General features: G+C 38.4%; 1 protein-coding gene and 1 long non-coding RNA gene across 2 annotated transcripts in view; one reads left to right on the forward strand and one right to left on the reverse strand.

Moving 5' to 3' along the window:
* The window catches only part of LOC121950863 (calcium voltage-gated channel subunit alpha1 Eb), a 75,263-nt gene that overhangs the window by 54,433 nt on the left and 2,545 nt on the right, over positions 1-18,285 (reverse strand). Inside the window, exons 3-5 of the mRNA XM_088085594.1 lie at positions 11,563-11,827; positions 5,219-5,323; positions 3,848-3,987 (exon numbers count right to left, since the gene is read on the reverse strand). Coding sequence (XP_087941720.1) covers positions 3,848-3,987; positions 5,219-5,323; positions 11,563-11,827 — 510 coding nt within the window. The remainder of the gene's footprint in view (positions 1-3,847; positions 3,988-5,218; positions 5,324-11,562; positions 11,828-18,285) is intronic.
* LOC148188108 (uncharacterized) lies at positions 3,440-5,101 on the forward strand. Its single transcript, XR_015778179.1, has 3 exons — positions 3,440-3,675; positions 3,814-4,025; positions 4,886-5,101. It is a non-coding gene; the product is annotated as an uncharacterized LOC148188108 (long non-coding RNA).

An 18,285-nucleotide genomic window follows, 5' to 3' on the forward strand; every position in this document is an offset into this window, starting at 1 on the left:
CCACTGTTGTCCAATGTCACATTAATGAGCCTCATCGCTGTACTGAGTGACATGTTCCCACTAAACGGTGAACACAATCACTGCAGTTTATTTTAAGTTGATCCCACATTCACCGCCCTGCTGCTGGGAATACTCACTACAGTAAAAAGCAGTGAATGTGTATTGATCCTTGGCTGAAAATAGTCCCCAACAAATGCTCTATTTACTCCTGTTTGACTAAAGCATGTCAAATACTACCGCACCCTGCAGTTTTAGGAAATGACTCAACTTTTTATTTTTAAAGTACCTTTATATTTTTAAAATTCTTACATCAGATTTATGTTTTCAGTAGAGAAGACTCAGCCTGACACTGCCAGACCAATTTGCAAATGCATAATAGTCTGGCTCAGTTTTAAATTCTCACCGAGTATCATTGAGTTATCAACATGTGATGTGTGATGACCAGGCCTCCTGGAAGAGTGCCAGGCTTTGAAATTAATTTTCATAGAGGCAGTGGAATCAAATCTGGTACATGATGCCCTCTGGCCCAAAAAGACCCTTGACTTACATGGCATGAAGACATCTGTAAATTAGTGGATACATTTTTTTGAGTGTCATAATCACCTCTAAATGACTCATTTCACTATCAGAATTTGATTTATTTGGTCCAATAAAATTTGGAGAGTTGTTGAAAAATTTGCAAAAAAATTGTAAAAAGTACAAGAAAATTACCAAAGCATTTGAAAAAAAAAGAAGAAAATAGAAAAAAAGATACAATAATAATAAAAATAATAATTAATATTATAATATTTTCCCTCGACATTGTTTGCCTAGTTTTTAAAAAATAATTTTCTAAATCTAACAATTTCTTGCAATATGTGGAACATTTCTCAGCAAGTCGTACATCGAAATCACACCAATTTGCTAAGGGCTCAAAGGTTTAAATACATGTGAAGGGCATCTGAAAGCAGCACAAGAAAAGTGATGTTGCTTCAGGTTTCAGAGGGTTGAATCATTTTATTGTTAGAGTTTTGCCGGAAGTAGCTGGCTCTGCCAGCAAAAGTCTCTAGTGTACTTGCTCTATGGGCCGCACAGTGCAGAAGCAATGCTGATCATATGGCTATGTTAAACCCAGAAGTTGAACTTTTTTAGCTTCATGTGCTACTGAGCAGCTTTCTTAGGAATGAATGGGGCCCTGCCTCCGACGCTTTCTGTGTATATGCATTAGGGTGGGACATCAAAAAAATGAACGTTGTGAGCTATGTCAAAGTGTAGACAGACTAGCCTACAGCATGTAAGGATGAGCTGGTATATTATATGTTGGTAAATTAAACATAATGCCAAATTCTGTCTGAAACAAGGCATACACATCTTTCTTTTCCAGGAAAGCTTTATGTGCAGTTGATTCTTATCTTAGTAAAAACACATGTCCAGTTTATGTGAAGCTGAAGCGATAGTGGCTTCAACAGAAAGTTCCACATCAGCTGTGGCCAACTTGGTTGTTTTTGAAAATGCCTCAACAGCACTCCTCGTTACGGTCTTTGTCTAGATAAATGGTTGTGATTGACCACGCACAACTCAAGTTGCTTGAAATCAGTCCAAAGCGGAGGTGTACTAGCCACATCTGCCACAGCAAACAAAACATGAGCTTGCAGATTTGTCTGCTTCCCGAGCAAGGAGAGAATGGGCTTGGATTTGAGTGCCACAAAGAATTAAGAGACGGGCTGACACATTGTTGTGTAGGTCTTTTCATGTAAGTTGTGAACAATAAGAAATATATAGGATAATGCCAGCCTTGTTCTTAAAATTTATAAGAGCTTAAAAATGGTTATGATGAAGTATAAGATTAGGCTTCTGATTAAGTTTAGATATGGGTCTACATTTTCAGGGTTTCTGTCTGTGTGTGTTTCTTTATTTTTTGTCCCATTTGTCTCTGTAGACATAAAAGGCACATTTTATTCTAGCAGACTTCTCTACAGTGGAAACAGATTGTTACCTTGTTAGCAGCCAGAGCTAACAAGCTGTAGTACAAAAAAATGAAAACTCTGAAAACACAAAGTTACTATTAAACTTAGATATTCAGAGGAATTTCAAAATCAGACAAAACAGTGGATACTTCTTTTACATGGTGGAAAACAGCCACAGCGATGGACCGCTACATAACGTACTAGCACAACTAACTAGCTGCTGTTTTCAGGCAGTCATACTGTAGCCCACATTAGCTACTTTTATCAAAAATATAACCACAACATATGGCAATACATCACTGTTAATATGCAAACACAGCAGCACATTAGAGAAACACTTAGTCACTAGTCATCTGCTCCTGTACAGAAAGCCAAACTCCACTTCAGCGCCAAAGTTAGCTTCTGCTCCAATAGTTTTAGTTGCTCTGCCAGAGCCTCTGTGTGCTAGCTAAATAATCGTTGTTTTATTATCACTACTATAAATTTAGCTAAGAATATGGACAAAATAGCAAGTTTCATCTTCCAGTTTTTCAGACTGGTTAATAAAATAAACCCCTTAAGGGAAAACACATGACTGGACTGACTGTTTAACTAAAGTTACGTACCACATACATTTTTATATATAAAGATAAACTGTTAGTAGCTAATGGTACAATAGCTCGCTGGTTAACAGAGCTGCTGGGAGATAATCCATTTCAAGCAGCCATTATTCTGTTGTAACCCACAGTGTTGCCAGAGGTGGCAGCAAATCATTGTTTTGCAAGTCACAAGTTTCAAGTCTTTGCACTCAAGTCCAAAGTAAAGACAGGCGAGGTCAGACTCAAGTCCCAAGTCAAGACTGACAAGTACAATTCAAGTCACAAGTCCTAAAAATTGTGTTTTGAGAACTAAACAATTATAATAGGCTATGATGATGCAACCATTATTTACATATTATTGTTTACATATTGACTTTGTATAACATTAACTTGTTGGTATTCAGGGGTTTTTTGTAATTTTTTAATATCTATTTTTCATTTATTATACATTTCTTTTCTAATGTATACATTTTTCACTTATTTTTATTATTATTAGTAATTGATTGATTTTTTTACACTTTGATAAAGGTGACCTTATACACACTGTATGTACATTGCACCATTATTTCTCTGCATTTTGTGCAATGGCACAAGTTTACACAACTCCAACACACAAATATGCAGAAATTTAGCCATGCATTACAGCTTGACTAACCAAGTAGAAGCTAAACAGTGACAATACATATTGCAGGAGGAGCAGATTGGGACAAATTTTGGCCCTTGTAACGATAAAAACATCTACAATTCATAACATCCTCAACAATAATAGCAAAATAACACTTTAATCCTCATTTAACAGTAGTCTAATTGACCTTTTTCACAGCAGGCATTTTCACACGCCATAGTAAGAAAAATACAGGTGTAATTAATAATGTTAACGGTGGCTGTATTCCATTTAGGTGAGCCAGCTCCGGGGTCCTGGTATTGTGCACACCGGCTCACTGAAATGAATGGCTTATATGGAAATGAGCCATCGTTAATGTTATTAGTCACACCTGTGCTTTTCCCGGCTATGAGTGCTTTGAAGAAGATCTACTAAGCATAAAGACCGAAATAAAAACCAAGCGAAAAGCTTAACATTCAGACACTTCTGCCAATCCAAAGTGCAACTGCTTTGCTCTGATTTGATTGGCTCACAGTCAGAGTGTATGGTAATGTTTAAAAAGTTGGTTAGTTACAGAGAACTGATATTTGTTTCGCCTCCAAAAGCAGATTTCACCAATATGCTTGGCAAGTGGTAACTTCGGAAACTGTTGACAAAGTTTACAACAAACATTTCTCACTTCCAGGCTTGCATAAAGACCAACTGAACAACTCACTCACCCGCTGAGCACGACTATGAAGTCCATGACGTTCCAGCCGTTCCTCAGGTAGGAGCCTTTATGGAAAACAAAACCGAGGGCCAACAGCTTGATCCCTGCCTCAAAGCAGAAGATCCCAATGAAGTACGGCTCTGTCTTCTCCTGTGGAAGTAAAGGACAAGGAGCGGTCAGCAGAGCCTGTAAGACTGCTAAGCTGATATATTCACTTCAGTCATGAGCAATGGCAAGACTTCACCCCGCTGGGTTTGATATGTAAACACAGACCTCAAACATAACGTTTGTATGTATGTATGTATGTATGTATGTATGTATGTATGTAGATAGGTAGATAGATAAATTGCTTTTTGCTATTTTATTAGTGTTTGTATACATATTTTTTCACAATTTAATTTGATACACAGATTTTTTATGTTTTTTATATCACTTGAGAAGACTATTTTTTGGGAAGGTATTCTTATAATTTCTTTTTAAAGGACTATTTCATCATTATACTGTAACTCACTCCTGAAATTAAACTTAAGTCTTGCACTGATCTGTTTTAATTTTAAATCCAACCATTGTTTTTATATTTGTTACTTATTTTCTTTTTAATTTTTGTCCTGTGTGTTGTTTTTATATATATTTTTGTGATGTATTTTAAAGCATTATTTTTTTAATTACCTTTTTAATTAACAATTAACCTAAATCATGACATTTCCATAAACTTAACCAAAGTGCTTTTGTTACCTCAACCTAAGACAGCAGTCTGGACAGCCAGTCGAGGTCCTGCACTTTGTATGCCCACCATCCACTACAAGCCTAAATAGTACATAAATGTAGCGTTCTGTTATCAATTGCCGCCTCTGAAGCTAAATTTGTATGCGGCATTTGTCCTCATGCTTCCAAAACATAGTCACAATGTACGTACAGTATCTAGCGTTAAATCAGCCATTTCCTTCTCACCCCTTTTAAGTGCTAAACTATCCACCACCTTCTTTTTTCTTCTTATTTTTTTAAAATTAAAGATTATTTTTTCCTTATTTTTTGCCCATATTGACAGGACAGCCTAAGCATGAAAGGGGGAGAGAGAGGGGACGACACGCAGCAAAGGGCCAAGGCCGGAGTCGAAACCCACGGCCGCTGCGGCGAGGACTCAGCCTCTTCACACCACCTTCTTAAAATGCGACATGCAACATGCTAATCACATAGTTTTAGGGGATTTGGACCTTACTTTTGTGACCTCTGCAGTTTAACAACAACTTGACAATAAAACAACTTGATCATCACATAAACTCTCAGTGATTCTGCTTCGTTTTGTGTCTGCATCTCTCAGTGACCTCACTCACAGCTCCGTCTGTGTGTGGAAGATGTGAAAACAGAATTTGTTCCTCACCAGTCTCTTTGCCATCGGGGTCTTATCCTCTCCGGGGAGGTGCTGCTCCAACGCCAGGACAACACAGTTGGCGGTGATGGTGGCCAGGATCATGTACTCAAAGGGTGTAAAGGCCGTAAAGTTAAGGAACGTATTATTATCACAACACAGGGAGAAAACTAACACATTAAAAAAAAATCACCATATTCAACAAGCTTATAATGTTTTCTTCTAAATTCCACAAATACTTCAGAGTGCATGCATACATGGTTCAATGGAGAGGAAAAAAAAACATAGATGGATGGATGATTAAATGACAGATGAATTATGGCATGGTTCATATTCTCTGGTATTGGAAGCAATCTGTTAGAGATTGCAGTATCCATGGCAACCTGCTTTTAAAAGTGCTTTTCACGTCAAGGAAAAAGAGGCAGGTTAGGGAGGGAAAGAGTGAGCAGTGAAGTCACCTTGGCCCGACTGACTACACAAACTACAGCAAACTCTCCTCATAGCTCCTTTTACTGCGTACACTACAGGAACACTACAGGATGCTGTATACTGTACATCAGATTTTCACATCTTCAAATTATCATCGCTTTGCTACTTAATAAAGGCAGTCAAGGTTTTAACTTGAGCTGTTTTTGATTTACTTTGTGAGGTTTCTTGAACCAGACAGTTATGAAATTTTCTCTAATAAAAAAGGAGCAATGTCACATTCAGCTACAGTTTAAACATTAAAATACACACCCTTTCACATATGCTTTTGCTTTGTCCAAAACTACATAGTTTCTGGCAAGCAATTTTTAAAATATTTTCAGATGTTTTTTAAGTACCCATTGAACCTTCTGCTACTACTGCAGAATTATGAGTAGCTCCACAAAATGTACATCCTTGTCACACAAAATATAATGATAGCTTTTGTATCTCTTTTAGCTAGAAGACTTATACTCCTTAATTGGAGGGGAAATTTTCCTCCAACCTTTAAGCCATGGATTAAAGATCTTATACACCGTCTGACTTTGGAGAGAATGTGTTATTCGACAAGAGGATATGCTCAGAAACATTATGCTAAATGGCATCTTTTTTAACCAACACTGAAAAATCGACACCACTGATACTGCAATCTTAAAATTTTTATATATAGCATTTATCATTTGTATTTTGGTACTTTTTTAAAAAAATGAATGTATTATTTTTATTGGGGTTTTAAGGCATTTGTTTGTTTGTTTTATTTACTTGTCTATTGCACTTTCCCAATTTAATTTATTTTGTGTCTCACATTCAAGTACTTGTAATTTTTCTGCGGTTAATTCTGTTTGATTGCTAAATGTTACAGAGGGGATGGGGCTCTGGCAGAGCAGAAACATAGGTGTGGGGGGAATACTGCATTTTTCCACTTCCACTTCTTGCAAGAAACTTACTCGAGGACTCAAGTGTGCGGTTTCAGCTTTGGAAGTGAGCAATTTTGGCAGCTACAAAAGGTTTTCCATTTTAGTCACATTTTAGTCATTTTTATCCTTCTTAGTTTTAGTCGATGACAACTTAAAACGTTTTAGTCGAGTTTAAGTTGATGAAGTAATTTTTCACTAAATGTTTTCTCTCTTCACAGTAATACAATTAGGCTGACACAGGCATCAGAAATTGGAATCTAGCTAACAGGTAAACATTGACATTTTATAATTTTTTTCTCAAATACAAATAATTTCTACACAATACATAGTTGTATTACTTCAGCAGAGTTTTTGACAGGTTTAAATGAAGATTTACACACACAAACTTACTCATCATCATTAAAAAAAATGCTCAGAATCTATTTAAATAACTATTTAACTAATTTTAGATCATTAGACAACTAGAATTTGTATCCAGGCTCACAGTGAGAGCAATTTTTCTTCTACATTTGTATTTTCATGATGTGAATTTGGAACATAAGTGTGTCAATGTTTTCTTTAGTTTTTAAAGCTCCAAAGTTCAAATTATATCTAGAAACTCTTAAGTAATTTCTACAATTTCTCATGAGTAATATCTACATGGCTGGGCCCTATGGATGTGTGCGTACGTGTGAACCAGCATGCACTGTGTGTGACTGTACATGCCCCAACACTTTTGTGTGCGTGTGACTTTCAGTCCCCTGGAGTTCCCATGAGGCAGCTGCTCCTTGTTATTAATTCTCCTGCCTTCAGTGAAATGGGGTCACTGACTCACAGAGGAGTGCTGCGATGGAGGCCTCTGGGACCAACACTGACTCACATTGACAGGTCCACATTGTTGCCATTGAAGGCAGTTGAAAATAGCTAAAGTGGGAAATACTTAATAAATCTCTCCCGCTCTACCTGCCCTCACTACCTGTTACCTGCATGTCAGAGATTATGAATGTTTTAGGCCATTTGGGACTGATCGCACACAGTTAACCATTTTGCATACTATGCTGTTATTTTTGTAGTATTTTAATATGTTTTCTGAACCTCCAAGCAGAAATTAAATCAAAGTAAATCAGCAAATCATTGCAGTTATTGTGATAATTGTTTTTCTCTCTTCTTTTCTTTTGTCTTTGCTAATAAACTTCATGTATTCGCCTTTTTACTGTACTGTATTTTTTTGAACACAGAAGAGGGGAATGTGCACAGTAAGACAGGGTCCAGGATAAGCAGGTTATTTTTCATAGTGTGACTGTTTTCTGTATTGAAATGTTTTCTTTGTTTTGTGATGTGTGTGTGTGTGTGTGTGGGTGTATATATGTGTTTATTTAGATCGATCTGTTCTTGTTTTGTCTTAATTCTTGTTTGATTTGATTGAGGTGTGTATGGTGAATACTGAAGAAACTGGGAATATTTATGTTTAAAATTAATTTGTTTTTTGTGATAAGCTTGGAAAAAAAGGGTAGGATTTTGTAAGATTCGCTTCCTCTTAATCCTTTTCAGACATTGTTTGTGTTATTTTACTGAATATGTGCAATGGGCATTCTAGTGTGGTTTTTCTTACTTCTATATTATTTTCATTCTCCCATTTTATTTGGGGTTCCTTGAAAATAAAGATCGAAAATAAAGATGATTGGTTATGAATGTGGTTTAGTTTTTCTTTTCTCCAGCTCTGTGTTGCTGTGTTTTTTTTTTTAATTCGTTGCTCCTGAAGCAAAACAAATTGCTCCTCAGGGATAAATTTTCAAAACTGATTGATCTTTTGACTGTTGGATTCATTTTGCATCTGCATGTGAAGTAAGCTGCTCAATAAAACATTTTAAGAATCGACTTTTGAAATTCTCCCGAGCTGAGTAATCCACCACAGTCAACATCAGTACTGCTGTTATTTTGTCAAAGTTTGATTCTTCATGGAGTGTGATGGATTAGATGATTAATTAAAGCTTTCAGCGTGTGCTAATGGGTCTTTGTGTTGTATGCAAATTAATGGAAACCAATGGCCGTCTGGAAGGTAGGAAAAATAACTTAAAAAATCTCACAATGTTAGACTTTAAAATGGCCAGCAGTGATAAAAGCTGAAACTAATGGTTATTTTCAGGAACCATATATCGTCATACATCTCTAAATCAAGAAAACGGCTAATAATATCCAACCTAGTTTCCAAGACTCCAAAGTGACATATTCAAATATCTTGTTTGTCTGTCCAACAGTCAAAAACACAAATATATAGATTAAATAAAACAAAGAAAAGCACACTGGAGAAGCTGCAACCACAGAGTTTTGACTTCACAGTTGAATAGTGTAAAAATATATATTATGAGACTTCCCCAGTTGATTACTTATATTAAGACAATAGTTTTTCGTATTACACTTTTTGTATTGAATTTTCTGAAATTTTCTGTTCAAACATGCAAATGAGGAACTATGGAATTAAAAATGAGCTAATTTGAATACATTTCCAGATCAGAAATCTGAACATGGCTGAGGGCAAGTTCTAAATTATTTTTTAAATTTACTGACATATTAGAGTCAAAAGTTTTTAGAAAGTAAATTTTGGATATCTCTTTTTATCACTTTATTAAAAAAATACTGTTAACTACCATAAAGAATCTTTGCCATGTTTTAGGAGTAAAATGCTAATAAGATAAATCAGGCTATGAACGATATATGAACAAACCCCTCTCTTAAAATCTTTAGAATATCAACAGAAATAAAACTGGAGAATTTGGTGTACGTAAGTACTACTAAAGTGAAAATCTTTGTATGAGAAAAAAACAGTTTTGAGTAAATGTCCTTAAAAGATGAGTATTGTAAAATTCCATAATTTTTAAGACCACAAATAAGACACTGTAGGTGAATGGCGTAAAATTTAAGACTAATAGATACAAGTTTTCAAAAATGTATTACAAAAAATGTTTACACACGCAAATATGGCATTATCTAATTAAATGTATTCTTTTCGCATACATTTTCAGAAACAGAAATCTGACCTAAATTAAACACCTAAGTGTGTGTTTTGGGCATTTTCTTCCAACTGTAGTCTGAAAGGAGACATGTTATGGAAGCTTACTAGCCCCAAAATTTCAAAAATGACCAGATCATGAAAAACTGTTTTCACCTGTAGTGTCTCCCCTTAAACAATTATTCAAAGATATTAATTGATTACCAAAACACTTGCAAATTGATTTTCTGTCACAGTAGCAGTGGTTTTGTACTTTAACTTCTCGTTCTTTAACTCTCCGGTGCAGAAACTTTGGCCTGCTCTGGGCAACAAAAGTCTCACCAACTTCTCAACTTGTCAGAAATATCAAACTGTAACACTCCAGTGTGTTTGTGCAGAAACACACAATCAAAGAAACTCCACTGCCATGAATGCATACAAGTCTGTTTTTCACTTGCGATCTCATAAGTTTGACGCTGTTAGCAAAAAATCTGGGTCTCACCCAGTCAATACTCTGACATGTGCTGCTTTTACAGCCCACGAACCACCACAGTACTACTGGCCAGCTCTCTCCCACACACCTCTGCCTCTGTGAAACCGACAGTCACATTACCGTGCTGCCAGTGGCCAGCTAGTCTTGACCACTAGCCCCACTCCCACACACCACACAGAGCCTGTGGTTAGGTAACAGTGGGAGACTGGCACGCTGCACTGAAGGGGGTGTAAGACAGGAGGAGCAGTGGGTAGATATGGCAACTGACTGATGCTGTTGAGCTGATAGCACTTCAAAAATGTCTAAATATGTACACGATTCATCAGAAAACGGCTTGATTTAAGTAAACAAAAATGAATTAGTGAACAAGAATGGATTCTAGTGTTTGGCCTGAGTGATGGTGCACACATATCCCCTGAACTCTGCATTCACATTTCATGAGTTAACTGCTGGAAAGACAACTTCCTCGCTAATCTTTGTCAGATCTGCAGAAGTTCAGCAGAGAGAGAAACTGTTGGCCGACGCTGCAGCAGGAAGCAGAGAAAACGCTGCCTGGTGGATCTGAACTGACACCTACTCATGGCCAGGTTCATATTCCAATGAGCACTAAGGCAGCAGAGATATGCCTACATGCCACCCCCACAGCGAGCAGAGCTGCTTCTAATGATCACCACATGCTAACTTTCTGTCTTCTGCCAACAACCAGAGCACATGGAGCCCACAGATGAATAAAAATCAGGGGCAAAGTTTACTAAGCACCATTATAAGAAGAAGGGTTAAATTCAGCTGTGCAGAGGAATTAATTAACAAACAGCTGGAGATCATTATGCAGATAAACACTGAACAAAGAGCATGCAAGGCAGATTGCTATATGTGGAGGAGTCACGTAAAACACATTCGACTGCACTTGAGAAACTGTCACTTTTTAGATGTGGATGGGAGTTACATGCTGCAAGCTCATGCTGCCTGTAGCTGTCCATGGTGCTGAACTGACAACATGCATTTCATCTCCAAAACAAACACCCTTAGACACATAGATGGACATCACTTCTCTTGTGCGGCTTTCAGTATTTCAAACCTTTGAACCGTGAGCAAATGGGTGTGATTTCTTTCAAAAACTTAAAAAAAAACATAAAGCAACTAGGTAAGAAATGTTCCACAAATTGCAAGAAATTGGTGGATTTAGAATTTTTTTTAGAGTATAACATAATAATACAAAAAACTATATTTATAATTATCATCAGTGCATTTTCAAAATTATGTTTCAGAATTATTATCCATTTAAAAGCACTTTTTCAAAATCTTGTTTGCTTTGTTTATTTGTTTACTGTCTTTCTTTTATTTTTATTTTACCAATTTTCAAGTAATTCTCTTGTACCTTTCACAAATTTCTTACCAATTTCTAACTTATTTCTTCTTATCTTGCCTATTGCCTTCTTCCCATGTTTTTGAAAGAACACAAGCCAATTTGCCCAGGTTTTAAAGGGTTAAACATGCTTCTTTGGGAAGGATATGGCCATTCAATGATTCGCCTTGCGGTTTTCCTAATGATGTTGTCCTCTGCGAATATGAAGAGCGACCTGTTGACGGTGAGGCAGTTTTGCCGGTGGGGCACGGGGTTGTACAGAGCCATGGTCCGGGCCCGCTGCGCCTTGGCTTGTTTCATGGAAGCCGTGAGTGACGCCGCCGCCGCGTCCTGTCCTTCCCCGCCGCGCTCCAAGTCCCCATCCCCGGAGTCCACCGTGCTGGGAGCGGACTCGTCTCCGAACCGAGCCATTCTACAAAAGAGATGAGCCGGCTTAGAGTGTTTTCACAACAGGACCTGAAGTGGAACTAAAAAGGGATCCACCTTCAATCCGGTGACAGCTTTTTTGAAGATTCCCCAGAAAGTTGCGGATTCCTATCACTCCATATCCACAAGAAAAAATATCATTCAGTGGGCTTATATTCTAAGAGAAAAATCCATTTACTTAATGATGATTCAGGTGCTCAGCATCTGTGTTATCCCATCAGCTCCGGACAACTTTTAATACGCGCGCGTCTCTAAACTCTGCACGCAGAGATCCGTCAATTTTCTATTAACATCCAAGCTCTGACAAAACTACTCTGCGCTCAGTCGATGCAGACATCCGAGGGAAGTCTTCGCAAACTTTACGCATCTTCTCGCCCCGGTAAACTTGACAAAGAGGAAGATCTCACGTGGAAGGAAGCCCCTTTAGCGCGTCTAAACCGGATTCTTTATTTAAAATAAAAAAAAGATGCACATGAAGTTATTCTCTAATCAGTAGCGACAGAGTTGCTTGCAATCTTATCACCTGCTGGAAAATGATCACTGCAGCCAGGAGCGCATAAGCACCGGCAGCCCCCTCCCACAGTAATATTTTATGATGGCGATTTCAAAATTCATCTGAATGAAAAGCTGGTGGAGAGGAGGGACGGTTTTTTTGTTGTTTCCATAGCAATTACAGTTTGCTGGGGATGAACAAAAACACTTTCCTAAAAAAAAAAAAAAAAAAAAAAGAAGCCTATATACAGTAGGCTGTGTGGGTATGTGGCTCAAAAACAATTATGTAAAGATGTTAGTGGGTGCAAGAGAAAAGGAGTGTGAAAATACAGTTAGGAGGAGAGACAATGCACAAATAAAGGCAACAAGTGTTTGGACAGAGCAGGTAAAAGACCTAAACAGGGTGTAAAGAGCTTGACTCATTTCCCCCCCTATTTGAAAGCATTGTCATATTTTCATTAATGGAGACAGACAGAACATTTAAAAACTAGGCCATTGTGCTAATATTGGAGTAAAAGTCAGGAGTAAAAATAGAGCATGAAATAGATCTTAGGGCTGCTCCCTTTTGAGGGAGCATGGAGAAAAGCAGGGTCTTTTTCACACTCATGTGCCACAAGTGAGACCTCATTAGGCGACTGGGCTCTCTCGCTCCATCTGCTGCTCTCCTCCCTTCCCCACTGTCTCCTCAAGATGACCACTTCAGCCCCCACAGGCACGATATTATTCAAACATGGATTTCTGTTTTGTCGAATAAATGCAATTAAAATAATCCAAAATGCCACTTTCTGCTGCAACTGAGTACAATGCAGGTATCACAGTGTGCAGACGGGCAAGAGCTCAGACAGGGGAGGAGGTGGAGGAGGTGGAGGAGGGGTGGGGGGGGTTGTGAAAGCAAGCCAAGAGAGAGTGACAAATTTATGCTTGGCAAACAAGTCGAAATCTGGGGGAGCAGCGGAGAAAAAAAATCGATTTAACAGGATCTATGAATAAGTCCCTAAGTGAGCTCCGAAAACTGAGCCACGACTCTGTTACCTCCTCTTCTGAATCTGCATGAAGCAGGCGGGCGCGTCACCCAATGCAAAGCAGGAGAGCAGCAAAAGGCTGACCTATCCAGAGCAGAATGTAAAAATAGCAGACTGATTATTGCCATGTAATATGTAATACATGTAAATGCATCTAAAAGTATCTGCAACATATCTCACATTCATCTCCACTTTCTACTGAAAAATCTTACATAAGCATTCATTACAAAAAAAGACATCATCTACTTGTATGATGCCCAACAAAAATATTTGTCCATCTTTGCAAACAGTACATCTCTCTCTCTCTCTCTCCCTTGCTCTCTCTTTGCTGTTGTTTCCATAGCGACATAGCTCTCTTGAATTCCTGCTCCGTTCTTTTCATTTCTGCCAACAAAAGCCATGTTGCACAATGGAGCAACCTCTTCCTACAGAAATCTGTTTCTCCCAATAAACATACACACACCTCCATCAGGGTCACTGGACAAACAAGAAGCAAACGGACTGCGCAGCAGCGTCACTACTCTGATGATGATCCATGGCGCTCTATATGTGACCAGATGCAGTCTGCTTAAAGAGTGTTTAGCTTTTGTTTCTGCTCTTGCTCACAGCCTACTCAAAGGCTGCTAAAAATAACTGTTAGCGGATAAAAAGCAGAAGAAAGCTTGTATCAATTTGCTTGGGCCTGACCAAACTTTGAATAAGATCAACTTGGAAGAAAAGGTGCCTTTTCTTTTCATTATGTGAAGTCCACCTGCGACGTATTTTCATGTCCTTGGTCCAGCTGAAAACATCTTCATAAATACCGTATAGGAGGAGACAGATGAAACGAGGCTGCATGTGACATGCACTGTGAGGTAAAACGTTAATGGGTGTACTTTGTGCCAGAACTCTGAAGAGCATTTATATAATTGCAGACAGGCTTTCATCCAGCATTGACTGGAGTGGTTTTAGCATTTTATTTTTCTCTCTGTTCCCTAGCAACAGACATCCTCTAGTACTGAGTTATGTCAGTTTGATTCGATCAATAACCGTCACTTATATCATCGCAGATTGGCGTGACACTGTGTCCAGTTTACCTTGGAACATATTAACAGTATGGCTGCAGAGCAATATCAAGACCCTGCACAAAAATGTTGCAAATTCCGTGAATCTGGAAAAGTTTCCTGTTGTGAGAGAAAAAAAACAAGCTTTTCTAACTCTCAAAAGTCATATTGTGTACAAAATCCATCACATTTTGTCTGACTTCATCTTAAAAGTTTACAAAATCTGATCAGTATTTCTATTGTAAAATTCAGCAACGTCCAAACTCTACTGCTCAGCTCGACATCACACGCTGCCTCCCTGCCGCTCCTCTACTTTGATTCCCTAGCATCCCCTAATGGACAAATAACCACAATACATGTACAGTAGTGCTCTGAAATCTATGTTTGTTGATCATTTTTAGCCCCTTGTTTAGTATTTTGTACTTTTGCGTGCTGCAGTTGCTCCTGCCGGCGATACTTACAGGTTGAAAATAAAAGAACAGGTCAGAGATCAAGGACGAAAAGTGTTTGTGTGTCTGTAGATGAGAGAAAAAGAAGCATGAGAGAGAATGACAGTACACCAGTAAAGTGGATGTGGAGTGGGTGGTGGTGGAGATACAATAAAGAGAAATCAGAGGATGGAGGAAGGAGAAGGTGGAGGAGGAGGAGGAGGAGGGAGGGGGCCTGTTGGTGGGTTGGGGGTTACGCTGATGGAGTACCACTCTACATTTGAGTGGTGGGAAGCAGATAATCAGAGCTATGTGGCTCCACAATTCAAAAGTTCACACCCAAGCACCCTCAGCTGCGCCATTAATAACGCTATCCAGGATCTGATTGCAATAAACTGCAGCCGGCAATGTTACACGGGCATTAAAAAAACACATCAAATCATCTGATGAAAGCGGTGGGAACTGATTCGGTGATTCATTGTTGGAAGTATAACAATGCTGGAAACAAAAGGCATCTGCATATGTATCGCTAGTATGGAGCACCCTTTGAAATGAGTACTTTGTTGCTAAGCAACAAAACAACAATTATAAGTGATTTATACAGTAATCGCTAAACATTTGAACACTTGAGCCACTAGTGGCACGGCGGAAAACGTTTTAAAGGATGTTTTGTGTGTGCGTCATGTATGCGAACAAGGATGCACATAAGTGACATGGTACACAGTCACTGACAATGGCTTCACATTATTCCACTGATCGAGAATGGGTGGAAATAACGTGCCAAGAAATAGCAGGCCACCAATAAAAGCAAGGAAGAAGAAGGCAACATGGGTGTAAAACCCAGTTTGTTTACAATTCCACAGGTTAACTTTCAATTTTCTCCTGAAAGATGCTATGCATGTTTTGACCACTAGGAGGATGATAGAGCCTTTTTATGTCTGTTATTAACTATAGATTGTAAAATAATGAATGCCGCTACCGTGACGTCACCAGCTGGTTTGTGGACTGCATTTTGAAGCTCAGAATTCGGCATTTCGGCCATTACCATCTGGGTTTTTGAGAGCCAGAAGTGACCATATTTGGATAAGGGGGCAAAGCTGTGGAGGAGCAAGGGGTGGATCTGACTGAGAAGCCGAGGACAATATCGGCAGACAGGCTGTCACTTAAAGCGGCCATGCCCTTAATTATGAGTTATTTTAAGCAAGTGAGTTATATAAGAACTCACCTATGTGAAGTTGTCATAAATACATTTCTATACAGACCAAAACCTAGGCTGTTGTACTAGGCTGAAAACATGTTCATGCATCTTGGGCAATTGGATTAAAGCGTAAAAGGCCACCAAGTGATCATTTCAAACCACTTGGCAAGGTGGTGTGGGACACAGTCGACCACATATCTTTTGTAGCGTGTAAATGCTAAATGCAGCCCGATGCATCCCTAACAAGCACGTTGCCGAAAAATATGTCATTCGTGCAGGATATGGTGGTTGTTTTGGTGACAGCATGCTAATGCTCCGTAACTTGCACATTTTACCATCTGAACAATGTGTTGCCTTATTGTCCATCATTTTGCCTCCTGGAAGAAGACGTGTTGAATTCTGCTGACAACTATATCCCAAGCTGTACTGACACAGCTGTTCATTAGCAAGCATGCCAGTGAGCTGCTAGCAAGAGTAAGGACGTCGGCAGTAACAAAATCTGAACACAAGTGGTCTGCTGGAGACACATGATAGACACAGATGTGTTCAGATAACCGAAATGCATTAAAATACCAGGTGTAAATAGGTTCAAAGTCTGCAAGCCTGACATACCATTGTTATTATTGGTTCATCATAAAGCAACAGCGGTGTCCCAGCTGACCTGACTAATTTAATTTAAAACTTCTCTCACCATTTACTACTTTAGTCGAGCTCCTGAGACAATATCTGGGGATGTGCACGTTACTAGATGCTGAACCTTCCTTACTATCCTGTAGATAACTTCGGCTTTCATCCGTTTCATGGTAAACACTAGCTCAGTTTTTGCTTTTTATGTAATGATTGTTTACATTACATTACATTAAAATTCTGCCTCATGAGTCAACAGAACAGTGAAAGCAGCAGAGCTGACCCTTTTACATTATATGGTGTAATCACATTATGTATTTCAATGTGAAACCTGCATTAATATATTTATTTTTGGATACTTGGGGGCAGTTGAACAAACTGAAAACACAACACTGACAGGGAAATATTATTATCTTATATAGTTGATCCACTTTCAGCTGACATAGTGCAACATTGTATTCATTTGGAAGTCATTTTCTAGATACTTTAAGAATGTAAGTCCAATATGGACTTTGTTTACACGTATACTGCGCTTTTATTCTGAAAATCACAATATTCTGATTTTATACAGATCATATAATTAAATTCTACCTTATCCGAAATGTAGCATTTTCTGATTAAGACGTGAGATTTGCTGATATTATTCAGGTTTTAGGAGCATTCTCTGGACATGTATGCTGCAGATTCACAATATGCTTCTCAGCTTTACCGCAGATGGCTACATGCCGTCTCTTGCCAGTTTAGGGTCGGCTGTGTGTGTTTTACTCAAGCCAACAGTTTGCAAGGCTGTGGGGTAGAGTGACATGCCCCAAAAAAAAGCCCACATTTCCAGTCTTTTAAACAATGTAAAAGACTTAGAGATCAAGTGTTTTTTGGATATGTACGAATATATCCCACTGCAAACATTTTAAAGACGATGGTTCCAGGAATGACGCTGTGTTTGCACAGTCGAAGAAGTGGGCAAAATTCTGTATATTTTTGTCTTAACCAACTCTTGAGGGGAACTATCTCTCACAATAGTGGTCATTTAACCCAGTGATCAATTAAAGATATTAAGCAGTTCAGCTTTAAGTTAAGGTCATACACTGTATATGTTTGTATCTGATGGTTTTACATCATTGAAGCTGCATTATGTCAAACTTCTGCAGGTCATTTTCACGACAGGCACCATATCAGGAATAATTAACAACAATAAGTGTCCATTCCATCTAAGTGCCTTGAATTGGGACACTTGGATAGAAGGAAGCCGCCATTAACGTTATTAATTACACCCATGCTTCTCCTGTAATGACAAGCCACAGTGTCTGCAATGAAAAAGGATTAGTGACTAAACTATCCCATTTTTTGTGACACCATCACTTCCTCAAATAGAAAATTTTGCATCCTGTTGCATAAATTTTTTCACATTTCTGTGAAATTTAGCACATATTGTATATCTTTAGAAGTCTTGAGACCTTGTTTAACTTTAAAAAGTTCTGTTGCTTCGCAGTAGGTGTTTGTAATGACGAAGGCTCAACAGGTTGAAAAGTTATACTGCATTATTCAGCATGTCTGTTCTTTTACACCAGCACTTTCATCCTCCTCCATGGAGATTCATCATCTTTACACATGCAATTTAAGAAGAATCCTTTGCC

The sequence above is a fragment of the Plectropomus leopardus genome, chromosome 12 (genome assembly GCF_026936395.1).
Source record: "Plectropomus leopardus strain MGB_pleo_1.0 chromosome 12, ASM2693639v1, whole genome shotgun sequence".
Taxonomy (NCBI): domain Eukaryota; kingdom Metazoa; phylum Chordata; class Actinopteri; order Perciformes; family Serranidae; genus Plectropomus; species Plectropomus leopardus.